Genomic DNA, 20968 nt, shown 5'->3' with positions numbered 1-20968 from the left:
TGGCCTATTTCACTTGGCATGATGTTCCCCATTTCCTTCCATTTACCAGCCAATGCCATGATTTTGTTTTTCTTTGCAGCTGAGGAAAACCCCATCGAGTATATATACACCACTTTATTAATCCATTCATGCATTGATGGGCATCTGGGTTGATCTCACCATTTGGCTACTGTGAATTGGCTGCATTGCTGTAGTATTCTGATTTCAGTTCTTTTGGGGAAATACCTAGGAGTGGGATAGCTGGTCTTATTGTGGGTCCATCCCAGTTTTTTTGAGGCATTTTCATATTGCTTCCCAGAGAGTCGTACTGGTCTGCAGTCCCACCAACAATGGACAAGTGTGACTGTTTCAGTTTGGGGCTAATTTAAAAGGTGTATTGGGAGCAACCTGGTGTGCACCCCATGTGAGCACACCTGAATCTCCCAGACAACCTCAAAGTTCCAGAGAGGGTGACCAGCTTACTTATGAGAATTTCCATTGTCCAGCATTCATCAGTGCTTGGAGATTTTAGAATTTTTGATTTCAGGGAAACTTCAAGGTGTGTTGTGGTACTCCTCCATGGTATACACTGGTGTTTTTTATAGTAATGAGGCACTGTGAGTTCCCTTCCTTGAATCTCTTACGAGGACCACTCTTTCCACCTGGACTTCACACTCTTGGCTCCTGCACCAGCTCTAATCATCCCAGGGCCAGGCAGCAGACAGCCAGGGACAGCCCTCTGCCCCAGAGCACAGGAAACCACATTAGCAGCTCTGGGCTGAAGCCATATTGTCTGCTGGGGCATAATCCACTTCCCACAGCCCTGGCTGCCTCTTTCCAGACCCCAGGAGCAATCGGCATGGCCTTCCTGGCTGCCCTTTGCCCTGTGGAGCTGTAAATAGCAGGAGTTCTGCCCTTCAACCCTCCTAGCACCATCTGAGTGTGACCCTTCATCTGAGCTATCTTTAAGTCCACTGAAGCAGTTGGTGGTGTGGACAGGGTGGCATGCCCATGACCTCTGTTCTGGGGTAGCCCCTTGAGGGTCTGCTCTGGCTCCCTGATCGGTTTCAGGTCCTGCAAATGCCCCTGGTTCAGACCAATGGCTGTTGCTGAGCTGCTTCTTGAGCTTTGCCGTGGCTCCCAGCACTTTCCTTACCCAGGTCTCCTAGTCTGAGTCTTCAAACCTGCCCAGCCAGTTGGCTGACTTCCAGTTGTCTGGGTGGTAGCCCAGGTGGGGCACTTCAGAGCAGGCACTTGAGCTGACCTTGCAGTGTGGGGCCTGGCACTGAGCTGTGTCTCCATGTACAGCCTGTGTGTCGCAGAGGCATGCTCCAGGGGTTCCTGATTTTTTTTTTTTTTTTTCAATTTTTTAAGTGTAAAATTATTGACAAGGAATAATGTTGTAAATGTGTGGTGTACACGTCTTCCTGTCAGTGTGATCATTATTAGGAGTAGAAACCTGGCTTTTCTGCGAGTTTCCAGCTACTCCAGGAGAGGAGGTGTTGGCTGGCCTTCCCCACAGAAGATAATTGGGATCCCTAGCCTGTTTGGTTGCCTAAATAAGTCTTTCCTGTTACCTTTGCTGTTATGAACCCAGATCCTGTCACCTAGGCATTTTACCCGGCCCAGAGCCTCCATAATATCCAGGTGGCACCCATGGAACCCTTTCTGGAGCAAGGAGAGGAAGATCACGTCCTGCATTGCGCTTTCTCCCGAATCACGCCATTGCTTGAGCATTATGGGGACCTCGTCAGAGCATGTGGGCCCCCGAGCCTGCTGCTGCGCATGAGCACGCCCCTGGGGGCGGGCAACTCGGGCCAGCTGCTGTGGACTCCCTGTGCTGATCCAGGAGAGGCCAGAGCTCTCCAGACTCAAACCCCAGGCCCTGGGAGGGACGGGAGGGGCTGTATGATGAGGCCACCTCCCACTCCTTCCATAACCATACAGAGGGTCCACTCGGTGATCATCAGAGACTGGAACTAAAGTGGGGCAGGGAGAAAAAATACATGAGATGAGTAAACCCATACACACGGACATTAAAGTTTTATAAGCTGACCCAACTGTAATTCTAAAATGTGACCAAAGAACTTATACAGCAAAAAGATCAAAAGGACACGACTGTCTTTTTGCCTGTGCAGCACAGTGCTGAGGGCAGGACACCTGGTGCCCGAAACCGGGTCAAGGTACAGTGGTAGTTGGGACCTGCACGGGTGAACGTGGACAGTCCTGTAACCTTCGAGAAACAAGGGCAGCGAGGGGCGAGCCCTACCTCAGCCATAGCGGGACCTGCATCCTCACAGGCAAAGGCGGGTGCACCCCAAGATGGCAGTGGCAGCAAACCTCCTGGGCCCTCTTCCCCCAGACCTTGACGCATCCCAAGATGGAGCTGCTGCATGGAATCAACCTGCCCGCACCTGGCCGCAGGCCTCTGGGTGTTGGTGCCAGTGGGCTGGCAGCAGCAGTGGTGGCAGTGACAGCAGCCACAGTCTTAACTTTCACTTAATTGCTTTGTTCTTGACTTTTATCATGTAGCCTTAATTTGACTTAGTTGGGTAAAATTTATCCATGGGTTTGAGTGGTTTTGATCTTACATTTGTGTGTTTGTTTGTACCTTGTTTTTTGTCCTTATTAATGCACCCCTTTAATCTCTCTTATACTATTAGCCAAATTCCCTGTTCTAAATTATTTTTTTTTAATTTTTATTACCTTTTTCTCCATCCCTATAGTCATTGTCTGCTACTTCTCTCTTGTCTTCCTCCATTCACTTTTTAAATATTTTAGATTTTCTCTTGCCTCAATGGTTTATTTTCCTTTCACTTGACAACTTTCTGATATAGTTAAGTAATTTGTATAATTCCTACCCTACTTGTGTAGTGATTGTTAATATGGTGGATGATGTAGTAGATGCCCCTGTTTAATGCCTGATCTAGCTCAGGTTTTTATTGTTGGTTCAGATGTTAGATGATGACCCCCTCCATTCCTATACAAATGACAATTGGTGCTATGAATGTCAAACATTTATCTTAAGTTTATACAACGGTTGCCAACATTAGTGCTACCTTTGGCTCTCCCTTTTTCCAAGAGAGGCTGACAAGTGATTGAAACACTTCAGACTCATAGAGCAGAGATCCTGGTGCCAGGAAATTCTCACAACTCAGCCAAGTAACAGGGAATGTCACTCCACAAAACATCTAGCCCTATGTGAGCCTCAACAACATTTCAACACACAGAACTGGAAAGATGGATACTCCAGAAGAATAATCAGTTAAAACATAGCCACCAGCCAAATAAAGATCAATAAAAATAGATATATATTTTGACCCAAATATTGCTATAAACCAAATGAACCACATAAACACATGGAGACTGAACACTACTCTTTTAAAATGAAGAATGGATCATAAAAGAAATGATAAAAAAAATGAGAAATTCTCAGAAACAAATGAGAACATAGATACAATAGACCAAAATCTCTGGGACAGAGAAGAGCAATTCTAAAGCAAAATTTTTGAGCATCGAGTGCCTACTTTAAAAAATAGGGAGTTCCCAAATAAATAGGCTTATATTCCAACTCAAGTCTTTAGAAAGCAAAAGAACAAACTAATTTCAAAACCAGTAGAAGACAGAAAATAATTAAGATTAGAAATGAAATTAATGAAAGAGGAAAGAAAACAATTTGCAGTTTCAATGGATTAAAGAGTTGCTTCTTTAAAAACACAAACAATATTTGTAAACCCTCAGCCAAACTAATTATAAATTGTGGGGGAGGGGGGGGGAGAGAGAGAGAGAGAGAGAGAGAGAGAGAGAGAGAGAGAGAGAGAGAGAGAAAAGACCCAAATCAACAAAAGTAGAAATGTAAGATGAATTAACATCACAATTCTTCTGAAAATCAGAGGCATCATTAGAAAATTTATTCTTCAATAAACAGGACTATCTGGAGAGATTCCCTTCTTTACAACAAAACCTAAGAAGCCTAACCCATACATTGACTTGCTCATTCCTGGAAATCACCTCTTCTCTCAAGACCTCTAGTTTCATTAAATGAGGATATTTTACAGATCAATCCCTGGTCACTGGTGTGCTCACTGATACTGAGCTTTCAAAGGTTTGAAACCTTCTAAGCAACAGGTATCTGCACGTGCATATGGAATACACATTCATATTCATGATTCCTATCTATATTAAGTGAATTGGTAATAATAATACATTTCTGTTAGTTGATAATCTATTACTATTTCATAGAGGGGATATATCTATACATATGCATACATACACATATATACATTTAGAAATATAGAAATTTGCCTCCATTTAAATCCAGAATACAAAAGGGCACACATTCTCCTTCCCCTTCATATTTGTATATGAAAAAATCACTGAAAAGTGATTGAAACACTTCAGACTCACAGAAAACTAAGGTTTCCACCTATGAGAAACTTAGATTTCATTAACTTTAATATATTTTCTCATTTTTCTAAGCCTACACTGCAGAGAATTTCTTATAGTGCTTCAAAGACAAAACCTACTGAATTGAGTTTATTGTTATGTACAATGCTTGTGACACAATCCACAGATACCATGCACCCTTCCCATCCAGCTAGGAACACCCTCCTCAGACTGAGTTAGTTGAGAAAGCCCCGGGCACTGCACCAGCCACGGAGAGATGCAGCTCAGGGATTTGGGCCTTGGTCAGAAGCTTCATCCTGGATCTGTCCCTACATGATAGTTTGAGGTTGTCTCAATGGGACTGGAAAAATCACTTCAAGGCTCCTGGTCCACAGGGCTCTGTGCAAGAGACTCAGATTCCCTGGCCCCTTTATAGGACCACATGACTGTAGTCATGGTGTGGTGTCATCTTCTCACAGAACGCACTGCTGGGGACCTAGGTGGACCTGCCCTTGAGGATGAACCTTGCATGTGCAAACTGTTATCTTTATCATTGGAGGGTCAGCCCTTACTTAGCAAAGGCAGCAGCACCTGGACATCAGGGCAAGGACCCCAGGAAGCAAGGATGATGAGAGGCCACCTTGGGGGATGGTACCCAGCACTGGATGCCAGGACCTCCAGGGGCAGGTGCTGACTGTGCCCTGGGTTCACATCATGCACACACCCCTGCACAAGGGGAGCAGAATGTCCCTCTCCAGACTGTCCTTCCTCCCCTTCTAGGTAGCCCTCCCTGACCCTCATACATGGCTGTGTACAGTTTTCTTACACCTCAATTCTGTCATCTAGCACACTGTCTTTGATAATCCTGTATCGGTTGAATGTGTCAGGGTTTTGATTCTAAAATGTCAAATTGTCAAATTTTGGGCTGAGATTGTAGCTCAGTGGTAGAGTGCTTGCCTTGCACTCATGAGATCCTGGGTTCAATCCTCAGCACCACATAAAAATAATTAAATAAAATAAAGATATTGTATCCACCTACAACTAAAAAAAATTAAAAAAAAAACAAATTGTCAAATTTTCAAATTCATTTTGTGAATCAATTACAATTTATTCATACAGTTTTCAAGTGAGAGTCATTTGTGTTGGTCCCAGGTATTAGATATCATTAATAAGGCTGCTTGAAGTTTTAGTGCCTGCACATGTGTTCACATGTTTTCATTTCCTTCCAACATGTAACTATGAGGATCGTAGGATGCTTTTCTGGTTACCTTCATGAGAATATGCCACAAACCTTCCCTGAGCTGATGTGTGACTTTGCTCTCCAAACTGCAATGTGTGAGAGTTCAAATCTCTCTTTAATTCCCTGGGGTTTTGCTCACCTGAGCTAATCTGTGGGTGGCATTTAGGACACTTTGAGCTTCCTATCAATGTTTCTGGGGTATGTGTCTTACTTTGTTTCTCAGAGCTCCATTTATGCAGCTGGGTGACTTTGGGAGGAAGGAGAAGTCTTGGAACTGACCTTCCAGTTTGGCCTTTAATCTACTTTTGGCAGCTCAGTTTGACCACTTACCTTGGGATCTACAAAATGTATAAGAATCTTAGCCTATGGTTAGCACAGAGCAGAGAATGACTAGATGGACTTGAAGTAGTCAGTGAGCACTGTGAAGTACTGCTCAAGGTTTACTGATTTTATATTGGAAGGTGAAGAGTTCCTTGAAATTTTATATACACCCTGTGTCTCTTAATGTAATTTTGGTAAAAATGGCACAATGGATTCTCAATATCAAATTGACTGTATGCCACGAATTTACATAACATTTGTTAATTAAATATATAAAATTGATAATGATGATAAGAAAATATGTTATATAATGTAGGGACTTGGAGAGGGATATATGGTGCTTCTTTTTTTTTTAAATTTCATACAGATATTTTTATTTATATTTTTTATAATTTAGATGATTTATTTTTATTTTTTTAAAGAGAGAGAGAGAATTTTTTTTAATATTTGTATTTTTAGTTTTTGGCGGACACAACATCTTTGTTTGTATGTGGTGCTGAGGATCGAACCCCGGCCGCACACATGCCAGGCGAGTGCGCTACCGCTTGAGCCACATCCCCAGCCCATATATGGTGCTTCTTGAATAAAAAACTCTTTGAGTACAGGTGTGTCAGTTGCTACAAGAGGCAAGTTTATTGAGGTTATGGCTCTGTGTATAAAACCGGGTTCAGGTCACTGATTTTGGATCAAAGAAATTTGTGGAAATAGGCAGTACTTGATGTTTAGCTCTGAAGAACCAATAGGTTATTAGTGAAAGTAAAATACTCTGAATTGACAGTGAGGCAAGGTGAGAAACATCAAAGAGATGTTTGTTGAGAAATGAAGCTAATCAGTTTCAGTAGTAATTAGCTAGGATGGCAGAGTTTAATGAGCAGTGGAACTGGCCACGTGAGCAGGACCACCCTTAGTCCCCCAAGACTGGGAGAAGCCAGGGCCCTTGGGGGTTCCTCTAACCCCAGCCCTGCAGCATCCTGGCTGGGGAATGGCCACTGCTTTCATTGTCTATGAGGATGACCCCTGGAGACTCTAGAGAAAGCGAGAACCACCTGGCACCTGGAGGATCTTAAACGCCTGTTTTTCTCCTGGGATATGAGGCCCAGGGGAAAAATATGGCTTCAAAGGCTGGGTGAACTTGCTTTTGAAAGTATAGAGAATGGAAGATGCCTTCACATCATAGAAAGAGATCAACCCTTTCTCATACTGTAAAAATATCCCCACTATTTTAAGGGGTGGGTTTTCAACATTAACAACAAAACGTGGCACAGAAAGGGCATCATACCTCCTATCAATCCGGGAAATGGACCAGAAACCATTCTCAGGACTGGTGTAATTATATGATATTTTTCGTTTAACTGAATCCAAGCAGAGCCCTACATTCCATGTGTACTTGTCTGGTACTTCAACCTCCCAGTAGTGAAGGCCACTAGAGAAGCTCTTTTGGCCCAGCACAAATGGGGCAAGAGTAAATCGAGCAGATTTATCAGGAACATCTTGCTTCATAGGCAGGGTTTCGACATGTTTCCCACTGTGTGACACATGAAGAGAAGGGTGAGCTGTGTCTGCATCCAGTGTGATGTCCTCTGCAGAAGGAAGGAGATGAGTCACTTGTGAGCATAAGAAAAGACACTGGGGGAGGGGGGAAGTTAAGATAGAGGAATAGAGAGGGTCACTTTCTTGGCAGTTCTGTGGTGTGAGACCAAGAAATACACAGGTAGATTCTCAGCAAGGTCGGTGAACAAAATAAGGTGTTTGTGTGGGGGGGTTCAATTGGAATTTAAAGCAGATCAAGGACTCAGGAGGTTGAATATAATAAAATAAGGAAGAAATCCCCAGTGCCGCAGCCACTATTGGGGATGGAGGCACCAGCCAGAGTGGTCCCTCCACCAGCAAAGTTGAGGGAGAAGAGAATTAAAGGTGACTGCATTATAAGGAGGCCTGAGGTATGTCTGGGTCCAAAGAGTTTAGACACCAAAACCACTATCCAGCTAAACTAAAAGTTGCACTGCATTGCATCCCTTTGTGGGAAAGAAGCCCCTTCTCTCCTACCTACCTGAAGAGGACAGAAGAATCATTTTGCAGCTATGGCATGGGGGCAGCAGCTGAGGGCACAAATTCCTGGCTAACTCGAGTTTATCCCAAAATATAAGTCTTGCAAACCCACACTTCATTACACAGAATGTGCCTAAGTAACCTGGAGAAAATCAAACTGGGAGAGAGGTTTACACAGGGGACATAGGTCCTGGAAACCCACCCAGCTCTTCCCCTCCCCCTCCAAGCTGCTGCTTGCAGGACAAGCTTGGAGAGACCCACCTAGCTGGGAATTTGATAGGGTGGGGCTGGAGAGACTGAGTTTGGAGACTGAAACCAAGACCAGGAAATGTGAGGTCTGCAGGTGACATAGTGGACTGAGAATTTGCTCCTCCATCACATGAGTGAAACCCAGGGAGATCCTGGGGTGCAGACTTCCAGCATGGACGGGCAGTTGCTGGGCCCTGGAGATGCCTGATTTAAAATCTCCAGACCAACTGGCATGCAGGGAAGGGCCTGGAGCCCCACCATGCCTAAACCCCGCCTCTAGGAGTTTGACCTATGGCATTGCCTCTGTCACTCTAGCAACCCCACCCTGAGGGAGGAGCAAGCATCACACTCCAGAGAACCTCACCTAACACTGCTGAGAAAGGAGTGAGAATCTTAAACTGCAACAGAAAAATTCTTTAATTTTCTTTGAATTTTTTTCCTTTCTCCTTTTCAGTGTATAATTGTGACTTTGATAATTCATGGACATTTATACATATTCATATTTGTGAGTTTTTTCTCATTCCTAGCAGTTTTGAAGCCAGTTATCTTTCATAAATTAGTTTTAGGAAGACTAGGATGTTTGATTAGTATATTTCAGTTTTTGAAAATCTTCTTTTATATTTATTTATGGAACTTTTAATTTACATATGTAAATATATTAAATATATATTATATAAAATATATATATTTTTCTACCTTTTCTCTTTCCCTGGATTCTCTTTCTCTCTTTTCTTCTGCTAACAGCCGATCACTATTGTTCTCTCTTTCATGACTCCTTTAATTTTTTACTTCTATCTTCTCTCCTCTTCCCTCATAGTCATCACATCTTATATCATTTCTGTTCTCTCCCTGTCCACCGTATTCAAAATTGTAAACACTTTTTGCAAACTCATTGTTTTTTTGTGTGTAGGAAATAATGTATCATTTCTATTTATTGTGACAATTAACATTTAGAAGTCATAGCAGGAACTTTTGTTTTAATGCTGTATATTGTTTGCATTGTTTGTTGTTATTATTTGTTTCCCCTTAAATGGTGAGATACTGGAAACCTTCAGGGACACTATAAGTTCATAGGGTAGAATTTCTACTGCCTCAGATCCATAGTGTTAGATTTGTACATATACACAAACAACAGGAAAAAGCAATGGAACAAATCATGATACTTGTTGTCCCAAACAAACCAAGATACCTCAATAATTGACATCATAGTGGAAGAAATCCATTGACATCACAGTGGAAGAAATGTCAGAGAAGGAGTTCAGAATGTACATAGTTAAGTTGATCTATGAGGTAAAGAATGATGTAAGGAGTGAAATCAGAGGAAAAATACAGAAAGTGAAAGATCATTTCAATAAAGAGATAGAAATTCTGAGAAGAAAAATCAAGCAGAAATCCTCAAAGTGAAGGAATCAGGAAACCAAATTAAAAATTCAATGGAAAGCATCACCAACAGACTAGACCACTTGGAAAACAGAGTTTCAGGCAATGAACAGAAAATGTGTAATCTTGAAAATATAGTTGACCATGGAGAAGAGATATTAAGATACCATGAACAGAACTTCTGAGAAATATGAGATAACCTGAAAAAAACAAATTTAAGATGTATAAGGATAGATGACGCCTCGGGGGGTTCAAATCGAAACAATGCCCAATCTTTTCAATGAAGTAATATCATTTCCCAAATCTAAAGAATGAAATAACAAATCAACTGCAGGAGGCTAACAGAACCACAGATATACAGAATTAGAACATGCCTTTCCAAAGGCACATTATTATGAAAATGCCAACCTGAACTAGGATAGAGTTTTAGAGGCAGCCAGATGACAGCTCACATTTATAGGGAAACCAATCCAGATCTCAGCTGATTTATCCACCAAGACCCTCAATGGTAGGAGGTCTTTAAATGATATATGCCAATCTCTAAAACAAATTGGATGCCAGCCAAGAATACTATACCCAGCTAAATTAAGCTTTAGAATTGATGATGAAATAAAACCTTCCATGATAAACAGTGTTAAAATAATTCACAACTAGAAAGTCTGCACTATAATACACACTCAATTAAGTATTTCATGAAAAAGAAATAAAAAATAAAAGTGAAATCTAGCAAAGGGGGGAAATACACTAAAGAAATAGTAAGTCAAGGGAGAAACTAATTCAAATTAAAAATCATAAATCAATCACAATGATAAGGATAACAAAAATCATTTCTCAGTAAAAACATTGAATGTAAATGGCCTTAACTCATTAAGGAAAAGATATAGACTGTCAGATTGTATTAAAAAATAAGTCTCAACTATTTGCTGTTTCTAAGAAACTGATCTCATAGGCAAAGACATCCACAGACCGAAGGTCAGAGGATGGGAAGAAATCATGTCATTTACATGGATCTAGTAAACAAGTAGGGGTTTCCATCTTCATATCAGATAAAGTGGACTTGAAGGCAGAGTTAATCAGAAGAGACAGAGAAGGAAATTTCATACTTTTAAAGGGAATTATACATCAACAGGACATATCAATCATAAACATTTATGCCCCAAACAATGAAGCATCTATATATATCACACAAACACTTCTCAATTTCAAGAATCAAATAGACAACAATAGAATAATACTGGGTGACTTTAACTCACCTATCTCACCACTGGATGGATCCCCCAAACATAGACTACATAAAGAAGCTACAGAACAAAAAATTACAATTAATAATTTGGATGTAACAGACATATATAGACTATTTCATCCATCAATAACTAAATATGCTTTCTTCTCAGCAGCACACAGATCCTTCTCTAAAAGAGACCATATCTTATGCCACAATGCAACTCTTAGAAAATACAAAAAACAAAGATAATACCTGGCATTTTATCAGATCATAATAGACTAAAATTAGAAATCAATGATAAAATAAAAAATAGAAGCTACTCTAACACTGGAAACATTTAAATAATATGCTGTTGAATATCCAATGGGTAGCAGAAGAAATCAGGGATAAAATTAAAAATATTTACACATAAATGAGAATAGTGATACAATATACAAAATCTCTGGAACACTATGAAGGCAGTCCTAAGAGGAAAGTTCATTGAATTGAGCTCATTCATTAAAAGAATAGAGGGTCAACAAATAAATAGTTCAATATTATATCTTAAAGCACTAGAAAGAGAACAAATCAACATCAAAAGCACTAGAAGACATCAAATGATTAAAATTAGTGCTAAAATCAATGAACTCGAAACAAACAAAAAAATCCCCCCAAAAAACCAATGAAAGAAAAAGTTGGTTCTTTGCAAAAAATAAAAAAAAATTATAAACCCTTAGCCAAGCTAACAAAGAGAGAAGTTTCATATTACTAAATTACTTGCTATAATTAATTAATTATTTGCATGAAAAAGGAATTATCACAGGGGACACTACTGAAATAGAAATAATAGTCAGAAATTACCCTGAAAATTGATACTCTAATAAAATAGAAAGTCTTGAGACATCAGAAAATTTCTAGAGACATATGACCTACGCAAACTGAATCAGGATGATATAGAAAATTTAAACAGATAAATTTCAAGCAATGACATTGTAAATGCCATCAAAAGCCTACCAACAAACCAAAGCCCAGGACCAGATGGATTCTCAGTGGAGTTCTACCAGACCATCAGAGAAGAACTAACACCAATCCTCCTCAAATTATTCCATGAAATAGAAAAGGAGGGAACCCTTTCAACTCATACCATGAAGCTTGTATCACTCTGATACCCAAACTGGACAAACATATGAAGGAAAGGAAACTTCAGACAAATATACTTGATGAACATAGATACAAAAGTTCTTAATAAAATACTGGCAAATTTCCTACAAACACATATTTAAAAAATGGTGCACCATGATTAAGTGCAGTTCATCATAGGGATTCGACTTTGGTTCAACATGTGGAAATCAATAAATGGAATTTATCATATCAATACATTTAAATAAAAGAATCACATGATTAACTTGATAGATCCCAATAGAGAAAAACTGAAAACATTCCTTTGAAAACTGGAACAAGACAGGAATGCCTTCTTTCCCCATTTCTATTTAATAGTCCTGGAAACCCCAGCCAGAGCAAATAGAAGAAAAAAAAATTAAAGGTTTATGAATAGGAAAATAAGAACCCCAAACTATCACTATTTGCTGATGACGTGATTCTATTTTTAGAAGACCCCCCCAAAAAAACAGCAACAGAAAACTTTTAAATGAATTCATTAAATTAGCGAGATTTAAATTAATACCCAAAGATCAATTGCTTCCCTACATCAGTGATGAATCAACTGAAAGAGAAATTAAAAAACTACCCCATTTACAATAGCCTCAGAAAATGTTTGGGAATCAATCTAACAAAAGAGATGAAGGACAATGAAATATAATGAAAACTACAGAACACTATGAAATGAAATTGAAGAAGGCTTCAGAAGATGTAAAGACCTCCCATTCTGCAGGATAGGTAGAATTCATATTGTGAAAATGGCCATACTACCAAAAGCACTATACAGATTGAATGCAGTTCCTATTAAAAGTCCAATGACATTATTCATAGAAATAGAAAGAATTCATAAAAATAATTTGGAAAAATAAGAGGCCCACAATAGCCAAAGCAATCCTGAGTAAGGAAAGAGAAGCACGAGGCATCAAAGTACCAGACCTTAAATTACACTACAGAGTTATATTAACAAAAAGGGTGGATACTGGCACCCAAACAGACATGAAGACCAATAGTACAGAACAGAAGACACAGAGACAAACCCAAATAAACACAGTTATCTCACTCTAGACAAAGGTGCCATCAACATATATTGGAGAAAATATAGCCTCTCCAACAAATGATGCTGGGAAAATTGAAATTCCATATGCAGGAAAATGAAATTAAGACTGTATTCATCACCCTGCATGAAACTCGACTCAAAGTGGACCAAGGATATAGGCATTTGACGGGAGAGCCTGCACCTACTAGAAGAAAACGTAGGCCCATCATGGTGGCCTAAGAACACACTTCCTCAGTAAGACTCCTAAAGTGTAAGACGTAAAATCAAGAATCAATAAATAGGATGATATGAAACTATAAAGCTTCTTCTCAGCAAAGGAAACAATCAGGTATGTGAAGAGAAAGCCTATAGAATGGGAGAAATCTTTGCCACCTGCACTTCAGATAGAGCACTAATCTCCAGGATGTATAAAGAACTCAAAAAATTTAAGATGAAAACAATAAATAACACTTTCAATTAATGGGCAAAGAAATGAACAGACACTTCACAGAAAAAGAAATATGATCAATCAGCAATTGAAAAAATGCTCAATATCTCTAACAATTAGAGACGTGAAAATTAAAATTAAACTGAAATTTCTTCTCACTCCACTCAGAATAGCAATTATCAAGAATATATGTGAGAGAAAACACTGGTGAGGATGTGGGGAGACAAGGTACACTCATCCAGTGTTGGGGGACTGAAAATTGGTGCAATCACTCTGGAAAGCTGTATGGAGATTCCTCAGAAAATTTAGAGCAGAACCCAATTATCCCAATCCTCATTTATACCCAAAGGACATAAAATAAGCATATTACAATGATGCAGCAACATGTAATATTTACAGCAGCTCAACTCACAATAGCTAAGCTATGGGATCAATCTAGGTGCCCTTCCAAAGATGAATGGATAAAGAAAACATGGTACTTATGCACAAATGAATATTATTCAGCCATAAAGAAAAATGTAATTATGGCATTTGCTGGTAAATGGATGGAACTGGAGACTATGATATACTAAGTGAAATAGGCTAAACCCAAAAAACCAAAGGCCAAATGTTGTCCCTGATATTCAGATGCTAACACAACATAAGGGAAAATAGAAGTTCACTGGATTAGATGAAGGGGAATGAAGGGGAGGGAGCATGGATAACAATAGAAAGGGCAATAGAATGAACCAGACATATCTTTCCTGTGTTCATATGTGAACACATGACCAGTATAACTCCATCCATTTACCAGCAAATGCCATCTCTTCATCATCACCCCAGAAAGTCCTGTGGTGGTGGTCACAAGGGGATGGTGGGGACATGCTCCTCACGGAGCAGAGCTTGCTTGTCAGGTCAGAAGTGATTGTGCTGCCCAGAGCTCATGCACGCATTTATGGCAGTCTAGCTAGACCACCTCTCCCATAGCGGGACTTGGGTCCTAACCAACTTAGGTCCCTACATGCAGTGTCTAAGCATTGTCTTTGCCTACTTGCATCCTCTGGATCATATGGGAAGAAATTTTTGTACACAATAGAATCCCAGACAGCTTAGAGGACAGGCATGAGGCCATTCTTAGCCACACCTCCTTCTCTGTGCACCTACCTGCATATCTCCGAGCTTCCTCCAGATCTGCAATGAGATGGACACATCCAGGTTTAGCTGGGTGACGGGGACAGTGAGGTTTTGCAGTAATGGGCATGCGGGACAAGGGGGACAGGCTTCACTTACCTATCCCTCCTATTGAACTTCGTTCCTCTGTAATCAATCACAGGGAGAGATCAGTGTTTGGAGGACAAAATGGCTGGAATTTTAAGTGAGCATAGAACAGAGACATAGAACTTACCAAGTTCTTCAGAGAGAGTCTCTAAAGAGAAAACACAGAGGTGAAGAGAGATGAGTCTCTGAAATGCCAATCAAGTTCATCCTGGGTTTTGCTATGTGATGGGAAGGGACCACTGAACATGTGGGCCATGTTGCTGGACTCTGAGGAGCACAGACTGATAGGACACCTTGTCTTATGTTCCCACACTGGACATGCCCAGTGCCTGAAATCCTGAATGCCCTGAGCCTTTACAATTTGCTTCTTATGTCCACCACAGTCTGCTGCTCATCAGTGGCCATTGCTCTGGGTCAGTTTATCTCCATGGCATTTCTGAGGCCACAGCCACTCTTTCCTGTCCACTCAGCACACACTTATTGAGGACGCACTTCAGTGCTGCTGCTGCTCTATGTACTAGGGACATCACCATGAACAAATAGGGTCTCTTCCCCTCAGGGCCATTGAGAGACACCTGTCAATCATAGCTCAATGCTAGGAGTATGGGCTACAGAGAACAAAGACCTCTTCTCCCCTGCAGACTTAGCAAGTGATTTTATTCATTTCGAATTACACATAAAATTTTCTGCAGGCCAGTGCCACCCTCAGAAGCCCTGAGCAGACAACTACCCAGTGGGCTTCTTGGGCTGCACCCAACTAACAAGAAGAAGGACTTTGTCACACACCTAATGTTAATGATTTATATGAATGTGACTAAGTGACAGGCATTTGGCCTCTGTGACTGGTTTATGGAACCACCTGAAATCCTGTGGGTTCAGGATGAGAAACTCATTAGCACTGCCCATTAGCTCTTTAAGCAGACATCACAGATCCAGCTCTCCCAATGCATGTGGGTGTGAATTGGTCCCACCAATGCAGCCCCTCACCTGCAACCAGGGTCTACTACTCCTCTATGTTAGGGAATGGCTGCAGTGAATAAGGTCACATGGCCCCATCTGGTCACAAGCACAGAACCATGCACTGTGACCTTGAGGGAGTCATGGCTGCCGTGAACCATATCACATAGACTGATTTGTCACATGCACAGAGCTCCATGTGATGTGAGAGTTAGTGAGGCAGGGCCGAGAAGTCTTGGAGAGGACTCAATCCCTCCTGAACAAGTGGTTCTCCTTGTCTGCATGGGCAGACTAAAGCAAGCACACAGTCCAAGATGAGGTCAAGCACAAGATTTGATTGTGCAGGTGAATGACCTCTTCCTCCTCAGGTGATTCCTCTGCAATTGTAATGATGAAGGATCCTGAGTCCATTTCCCTGTTAACTTTATAGCTATCCCATGAAAATGCCAAAAATGATGTGAGCCCCACTCTTTCCATTTACCTTTGGCTTTTGTGGTCCTCATGAGGATAGCACTGATGACCGCCAAGCTGACAGCCACAAGAACATCAAACACAGCCAGCACCACAGTCCAGGGGCTCACCCTGGTGAACAGGTCACCTGGAAAACAGGACCATGGCTCTGAGATCTAGGCTGACTGCAGGTGGCCTGGCTGATGGGGACGAGTCCTTCCTGTTTCCTCATGGAGACGTCACCAGGCATCAGAGACCTCAAGCCTCCCCAGCCCTCCCAGCACTCCTAAGGACCTCCGCTTCCTGCCTCCCCCCAGCCTGGGCAGGCCCCGAACTGCCCTGTCAAACAGGCAGCTATGTGGACAGGCTGAAGAGAGGAAAGTAACCCAGCAGGCACTGTGAGACCAGCTCCACATGCAGTGCTCCCGCTGGGAAGCCCACTGGGTAGTTGTCTGCTCAGGGCTTCTGAGGATGGCGCTGGCCTGCCTGGGCTGAGGGCTGAGCTGTTCAGGGTGCCTGAGGGAAATGCCAGGGCATCCCAATGCCCCTAACGGTACTGCCACGCAGAGCCCACCTGGGGTAAGATCTGCAGGAAGTTCAGAATCATGTGAGATCCTCTGGGGCCAGCTCTTGAGGAACAGACTGCAGATACAATACACCTTCACCTGCCCTCCCCCTCCCTCCTGAGGTACTAACTGCCTTCATCATGGGTCCCTTTGTCCAGTTGTCCTCGTCGTCACATAGATGTGTGTCTAAGGGCAGGCTGAGGACTGAAGGGACACAGGTGCACACTGGGTGGGGGAGTTTTCCAGAAAAGAGAGCTCCTGATTTAGGTATTGAAGGACCAGCAGAAAATGCCACTTCAGGGGAGATACAAAGATAGTGCCCCCCAGTGCCCATGAGCACCAGAGGGTGGGTATGTACAGGTGCTGATGTGAGGTGCCAGGAAGGGTGGGGCAAGCTGGGGAGAGAAGGGCCTGAGAACACCCTGGAGCACAGACTGCACTCTGCTCCCTGACTGGGAGAGGGAGGGGTGGTGCAGGGCAGAGTTGGGGGCAGGCTGTGTTTCCCTGACAGACACTCTGCAGAGGTGGAGGGCACACCTGGGTGCTTGGTCCTCTCTGCCTGTGAAAAGAATTGTGTCATTAACCCTTATTCCAAACTCACAAGGACACACTATTATTAGCCCTTTTTACTAGTTGGAACCTGAGCACAAAACAGTCTGCATGTGTCAAGGTCACAGAGGTGGCTGTGATAAGCACATTAGGTAAACTTGACAAGTGGGGGAAGAATCTCAATTGTTGTGCAGGGTGAGTCCGGGCAGTGGAAAGTTCCAAGGGGCTCTGACAGACCCCTGTCAACCCTGTTACCCTTGAAGGCTTTGGCATATCCACTTCTACCCTGTGAAATAATGACCTTGTTGACCTCAGCAGGAGTGCACAGGGGTACATCTGAGGAAGTCCCCACTCAAGAGTGACAAGGCACCCACTGGACCCTCATTGCAGTCTGTGTCAGGGGTCTCTGCTCCTCACAGCTTTCTATCTGCACTGGAACCTCTGGAGGAGCACCTGGGAGGGAACTGACCTGCCATGGACACGTGGCCCTTCTTCTCCTCATTGAGGACAGGGTTCCTGATGGAACAAGTCACATGTTCTCTGGAACTTTCCTCTACTGAGACAGAGGACTCCACGCGGAACAGGCCGTCTCCTTCTACTGAGTTTGCCTCTGAGGCAGGTTCCAGTTGGAGTTGTCCTGGGCCACTCCACTGTACCTCTGGCTCCGGGTACCACCCAGGGGATGTGCAGGTCAGCTTAAAGCTCCCACTGGGACCAGGTTCAACATGAATATGAGGATCCTGGCCTGAGGCTGGGATTGAGAGAGGGAGAGAGAGAGATAAAAAGAGACTGTTGTGTTAGGAGGCCAATGGCTCTGCCCCCTGAAGCCAATGGACTTTGGCTTACTGGTCAACCTGCAGGCTCTGAACTCTCCTACTTGTGAAAGCTGGAGTATGAAAATTGTGCACCCAAAAGACGTTTTTTATGTTTTTGAGAAAGAAATTGAATTTGTTAGACCAGTGCGTATACAAGCAGTCAAACACCATCTGGACCATTTTCTTTCCCCCTTTCCTTTGAGTGCAGGACTCATCCTTTCTTTTCATGCTCACTATAGTTGGGCTGAGACCCTCCATCCATCCATTTAGCGTGGTTGAGAACTGAAGGGCACGTGTGGATTAGAGGCTCCTGTGGTAAACTGCTCCCCAACATTCACTCACCCTCCTCCTGCTCAGGCCTCCTGCAGAAATTCTTCTCATAGGGGAAGCCCTGGGGCTGTTGTCTGGTGCAATAGGCCAGGGCTCTGTGTGAGACACACTAGCCAGGTGGCTGTGGGACTGGCATTCCTGTATGATTTATAGGGGTTAAGCTGCACCTGCATGGCCACATGCAGGAGGTAGCTGGCTTACCTGGACAGCACATTCTGGGGTAATGAACTTCTTAGCTGGGGAAGTGCCTACCCAGCTGTGGAGCACCTTCCCACTTCCTGCTCTAAGGAGTGGCCTTCAGATGCTGACAAGTCTGAATGGAAATGCTCTAGACAATATCAATAGAGAAAGGGGGTGTGGCTTCCCCTCAGGCTATCTCTGTCCTCCAGATCTGAAGCATAGGGGTGGTTGTGAGACAGCTACAGTTGGGAGATAAGGGTGTGATATTGTCCTTAGTGGGGAATAAAGTTCAGGATATTTCTACTGCCCATGGTAAACTATAAATTCAACTATACATTTGGATATGCTGGAGATACTTTGGATTCTTACAGTGTTGAGTGGGTTCCCTTATGTTGTGCCTAATATATGTACATACTTCAAATTCGAAAGCTGAACATAGGCCCTAGTTTCTTTTAATTCTGTGTGTTTTTTGGTAAGAGAAACATATACCACTTTTTCTTCTGCTGAGGTGAAATTCTGAGTAGTAGTATATGGGAGAACCTCTCCTGCAATCATGTAATAAAATGTAGATTGCTGGGAATGCATTAGTGACCCACTGTTGAAGCTCAGAACACACATGTGCAAGCATAAGGCCCTAGTATCCTGGGCCTAGCTTCAAGGGGAAAGGTGTGTGCTTGCAAGGAATCTGGGCACAAAGTGGGACAGCTGTGGGAAGCTGTTCTCTGTTTGCTGGCAGAAGTCCTCTGAGCCAGAGCAGAAGCATCTGGGATCTGGCAAATCCAGTGTCTAGGAAAGAAACCTTCCTCACTCTTTCAGCCACTCAGGACAGGAGGGGAGCCACATCTCTGTAGAAGAGGGATGTAAGGCACAAACACAAGCTGTGACCTGAACAGACAAGGGTGTTTAAGAAGAGTGTACAACACCATGTCCGACTGCTCAGTGGCACGTCTGTGTGCATTGGAATGAGGTCAGACAGTCAGGCTTGCTGGTGGACTGCTCAGAACCCTCCTGCACATCAAGCTGCTTCTGGGTTTTGGAAAAGAGAGTGACATCTTCAGACCAAGAAGTGTCTCTAGGACATTTCAGAGTTAGGACACACTGTGCTCCCTGCTTACACCTCCCCTTCAGCAGTCACAGAGAGAAAGAAAAGGGAGGAGAGTGGATTTCTACTGAGACATGGTGCAGCCAGAGTGGGCCGCCCAGGTGAGGCTCAGCTCTGGCATTCTGGATTCCAGCTCCCTGTTTGTGTGGACTCAGCCACCTCTGGCCATGCACACCAAAGAGTGCTGTTAGGAAAAAACTACAACACACTATGTCTCAGAGTATTCATGCCAGGGCTCACCTGTGACTAACAGCTTGAACTGTGCTTCACTGTACCCTGTGGAGCTGGCAAATAAACACCTGTAGTCCCCTCCATCTGAAGTCCGGATGGGCTGGAGCCTCAAGGCCACCTGCCCTTGGCTGATGTTCCCCTTCAGAAACTGGGTCCTCCCACAATATTCTAGTCGCTGCTGCTCCACGTGTTCCTGGCCATTCCTATAGTCATGCACCAGGCCCGACTGATGATTTTTGTACCATGTCACCTCCATTTGCTGCGCATCCATGGCTGGCCTGAGGTGGCAGGAGAACACAGCCTCTTTCCCCACCATGGCAATGACTGGTGATCTTGGTCCCATCACCTGGAATTGCCCTGCAAGTGATGGAGAGAAAGGAGGATAAAGTCATTCCTCAGTCTGGGGCAGGCATGGTTGGGATTGAGGAGAGAAGCAGACCAGCTGCATTAGCACCATGAGCTGACCTAACACAGGGAGGCTGGCAACATTAGCAGAGGAGGCAAGAGAGGCCCAGATGCTGATGGCACCTCAGGGAAACCTGCAGATATTCAACTTTGCTCTTCCAGTGGCCTAGGGTGGGAAGTAAGTTCATATAATCCATTATGATTTCCCATAAGAAGTGTATGTGTTATAGAGATCATCCTGATTATAGATATGAGGGAATCAGCCAATGGGTGATTCGGGTACTTGTCCTATTGTATGTAATTATTAAGATGAAAAGCAAGCATTATAGTAATGAGTATACTATGTTTCTTTGCGTTAAAGAATGGAGTAAAATATAAGTTCGATGAATTAAGATATATATTCTACATATATGCTCATACATATTTGTTCTACAACTATATATGTTCTACATATATATTTTAAAATATATTTTCAAAGCAATTAGAATAATTTTATGCTACAAAATAATACTGACAGAATATTTTCTCAGGTATAAGATCAGTGTGACAGGTCACATATTCCAGCTCCTGTGCTGGCTGAGCCCATGTCACCTCACCCCAGAGCTGGAGAGAGCAGCACCAGGTGGAGGGGAGGGCAGCTCTGCCTGGCTCTGGAAAGACCTCAGGCTCTGAGCTG

The 20968-nt window shown here is 43.0% G+C and overlaps 1 protein-coding gene across 10 annotated transcripts in view; it reads right to left on the bottom strand.

The window, feature by feature from the left end:
- Positions 1–6575: 6575 nt before the first annotated feature.
- LOC139705735 (butyrophilin subfamily 1 member A1-like) overlaps positions 6576–20968 on the bottom strand; it is a 21804-nt gene continuing 7411 nt past the window's right edge. For 2 of the 10 annotated variants that reach the window (XM_071611935.1, XM_071611936.1), the window contains exons 4-11: positions 19897–20244; positions 17699–17980; positions 16146–16262; positions 14835–14855; positions 14720–14746; positions 14594–14620; positions 7977–8117; positions 6576–7506 (exon numbers count right to left, since the gene is read on the bottom strand). In XM_071611935.1, the coding sequence (XP_071468036.1) occupies positions 6953–7506; positions 7977–8117; positions 14594–14620; positions 14720–14746; positions 14835–14855; positions 16146–16262; positions 17699–17980; positions 19897–20244 (1517 nt within the window). In that variant the 3' untranslated portion in view covers positions 6576–6952. Of the gene's footprint in view, positions 7507–7976; positions 8133–9369; positions 9805–10857; positions 10906–14593; positions 14621–14719; positions 14747–14834; positions 14856–16145; positions 16263–17698; positions 17981–19896; positions 20245–20968 lie in introns of those variants that run through there. The other 8 variants (XM_071611938.1, XM_071611939.1, XM_071611942.1 and 5 more) reach the window with 8 other exon arrangements.

The sequence above is a fragment of the Marmota flaviventris genome, chromosome 5, assembly GCF_047511675.1.
Source record: "Marmota flaviventris isolate mMarFla1 chromosome 5, mMarFla1.hap1, whole genome shotgun sequence".
Classification (NCBI taxonomy): Eukaryota; Metazoa; Chordata; class Mammalia; order Rodentia; family Sciuridae; genus Marmota; species Marmota flaviventris.
The sequence above is the reverse complement of the archived record's forward strand: the minus strand, read 5'-3'. Positions and strand labels throughout refer to the sequence as shown.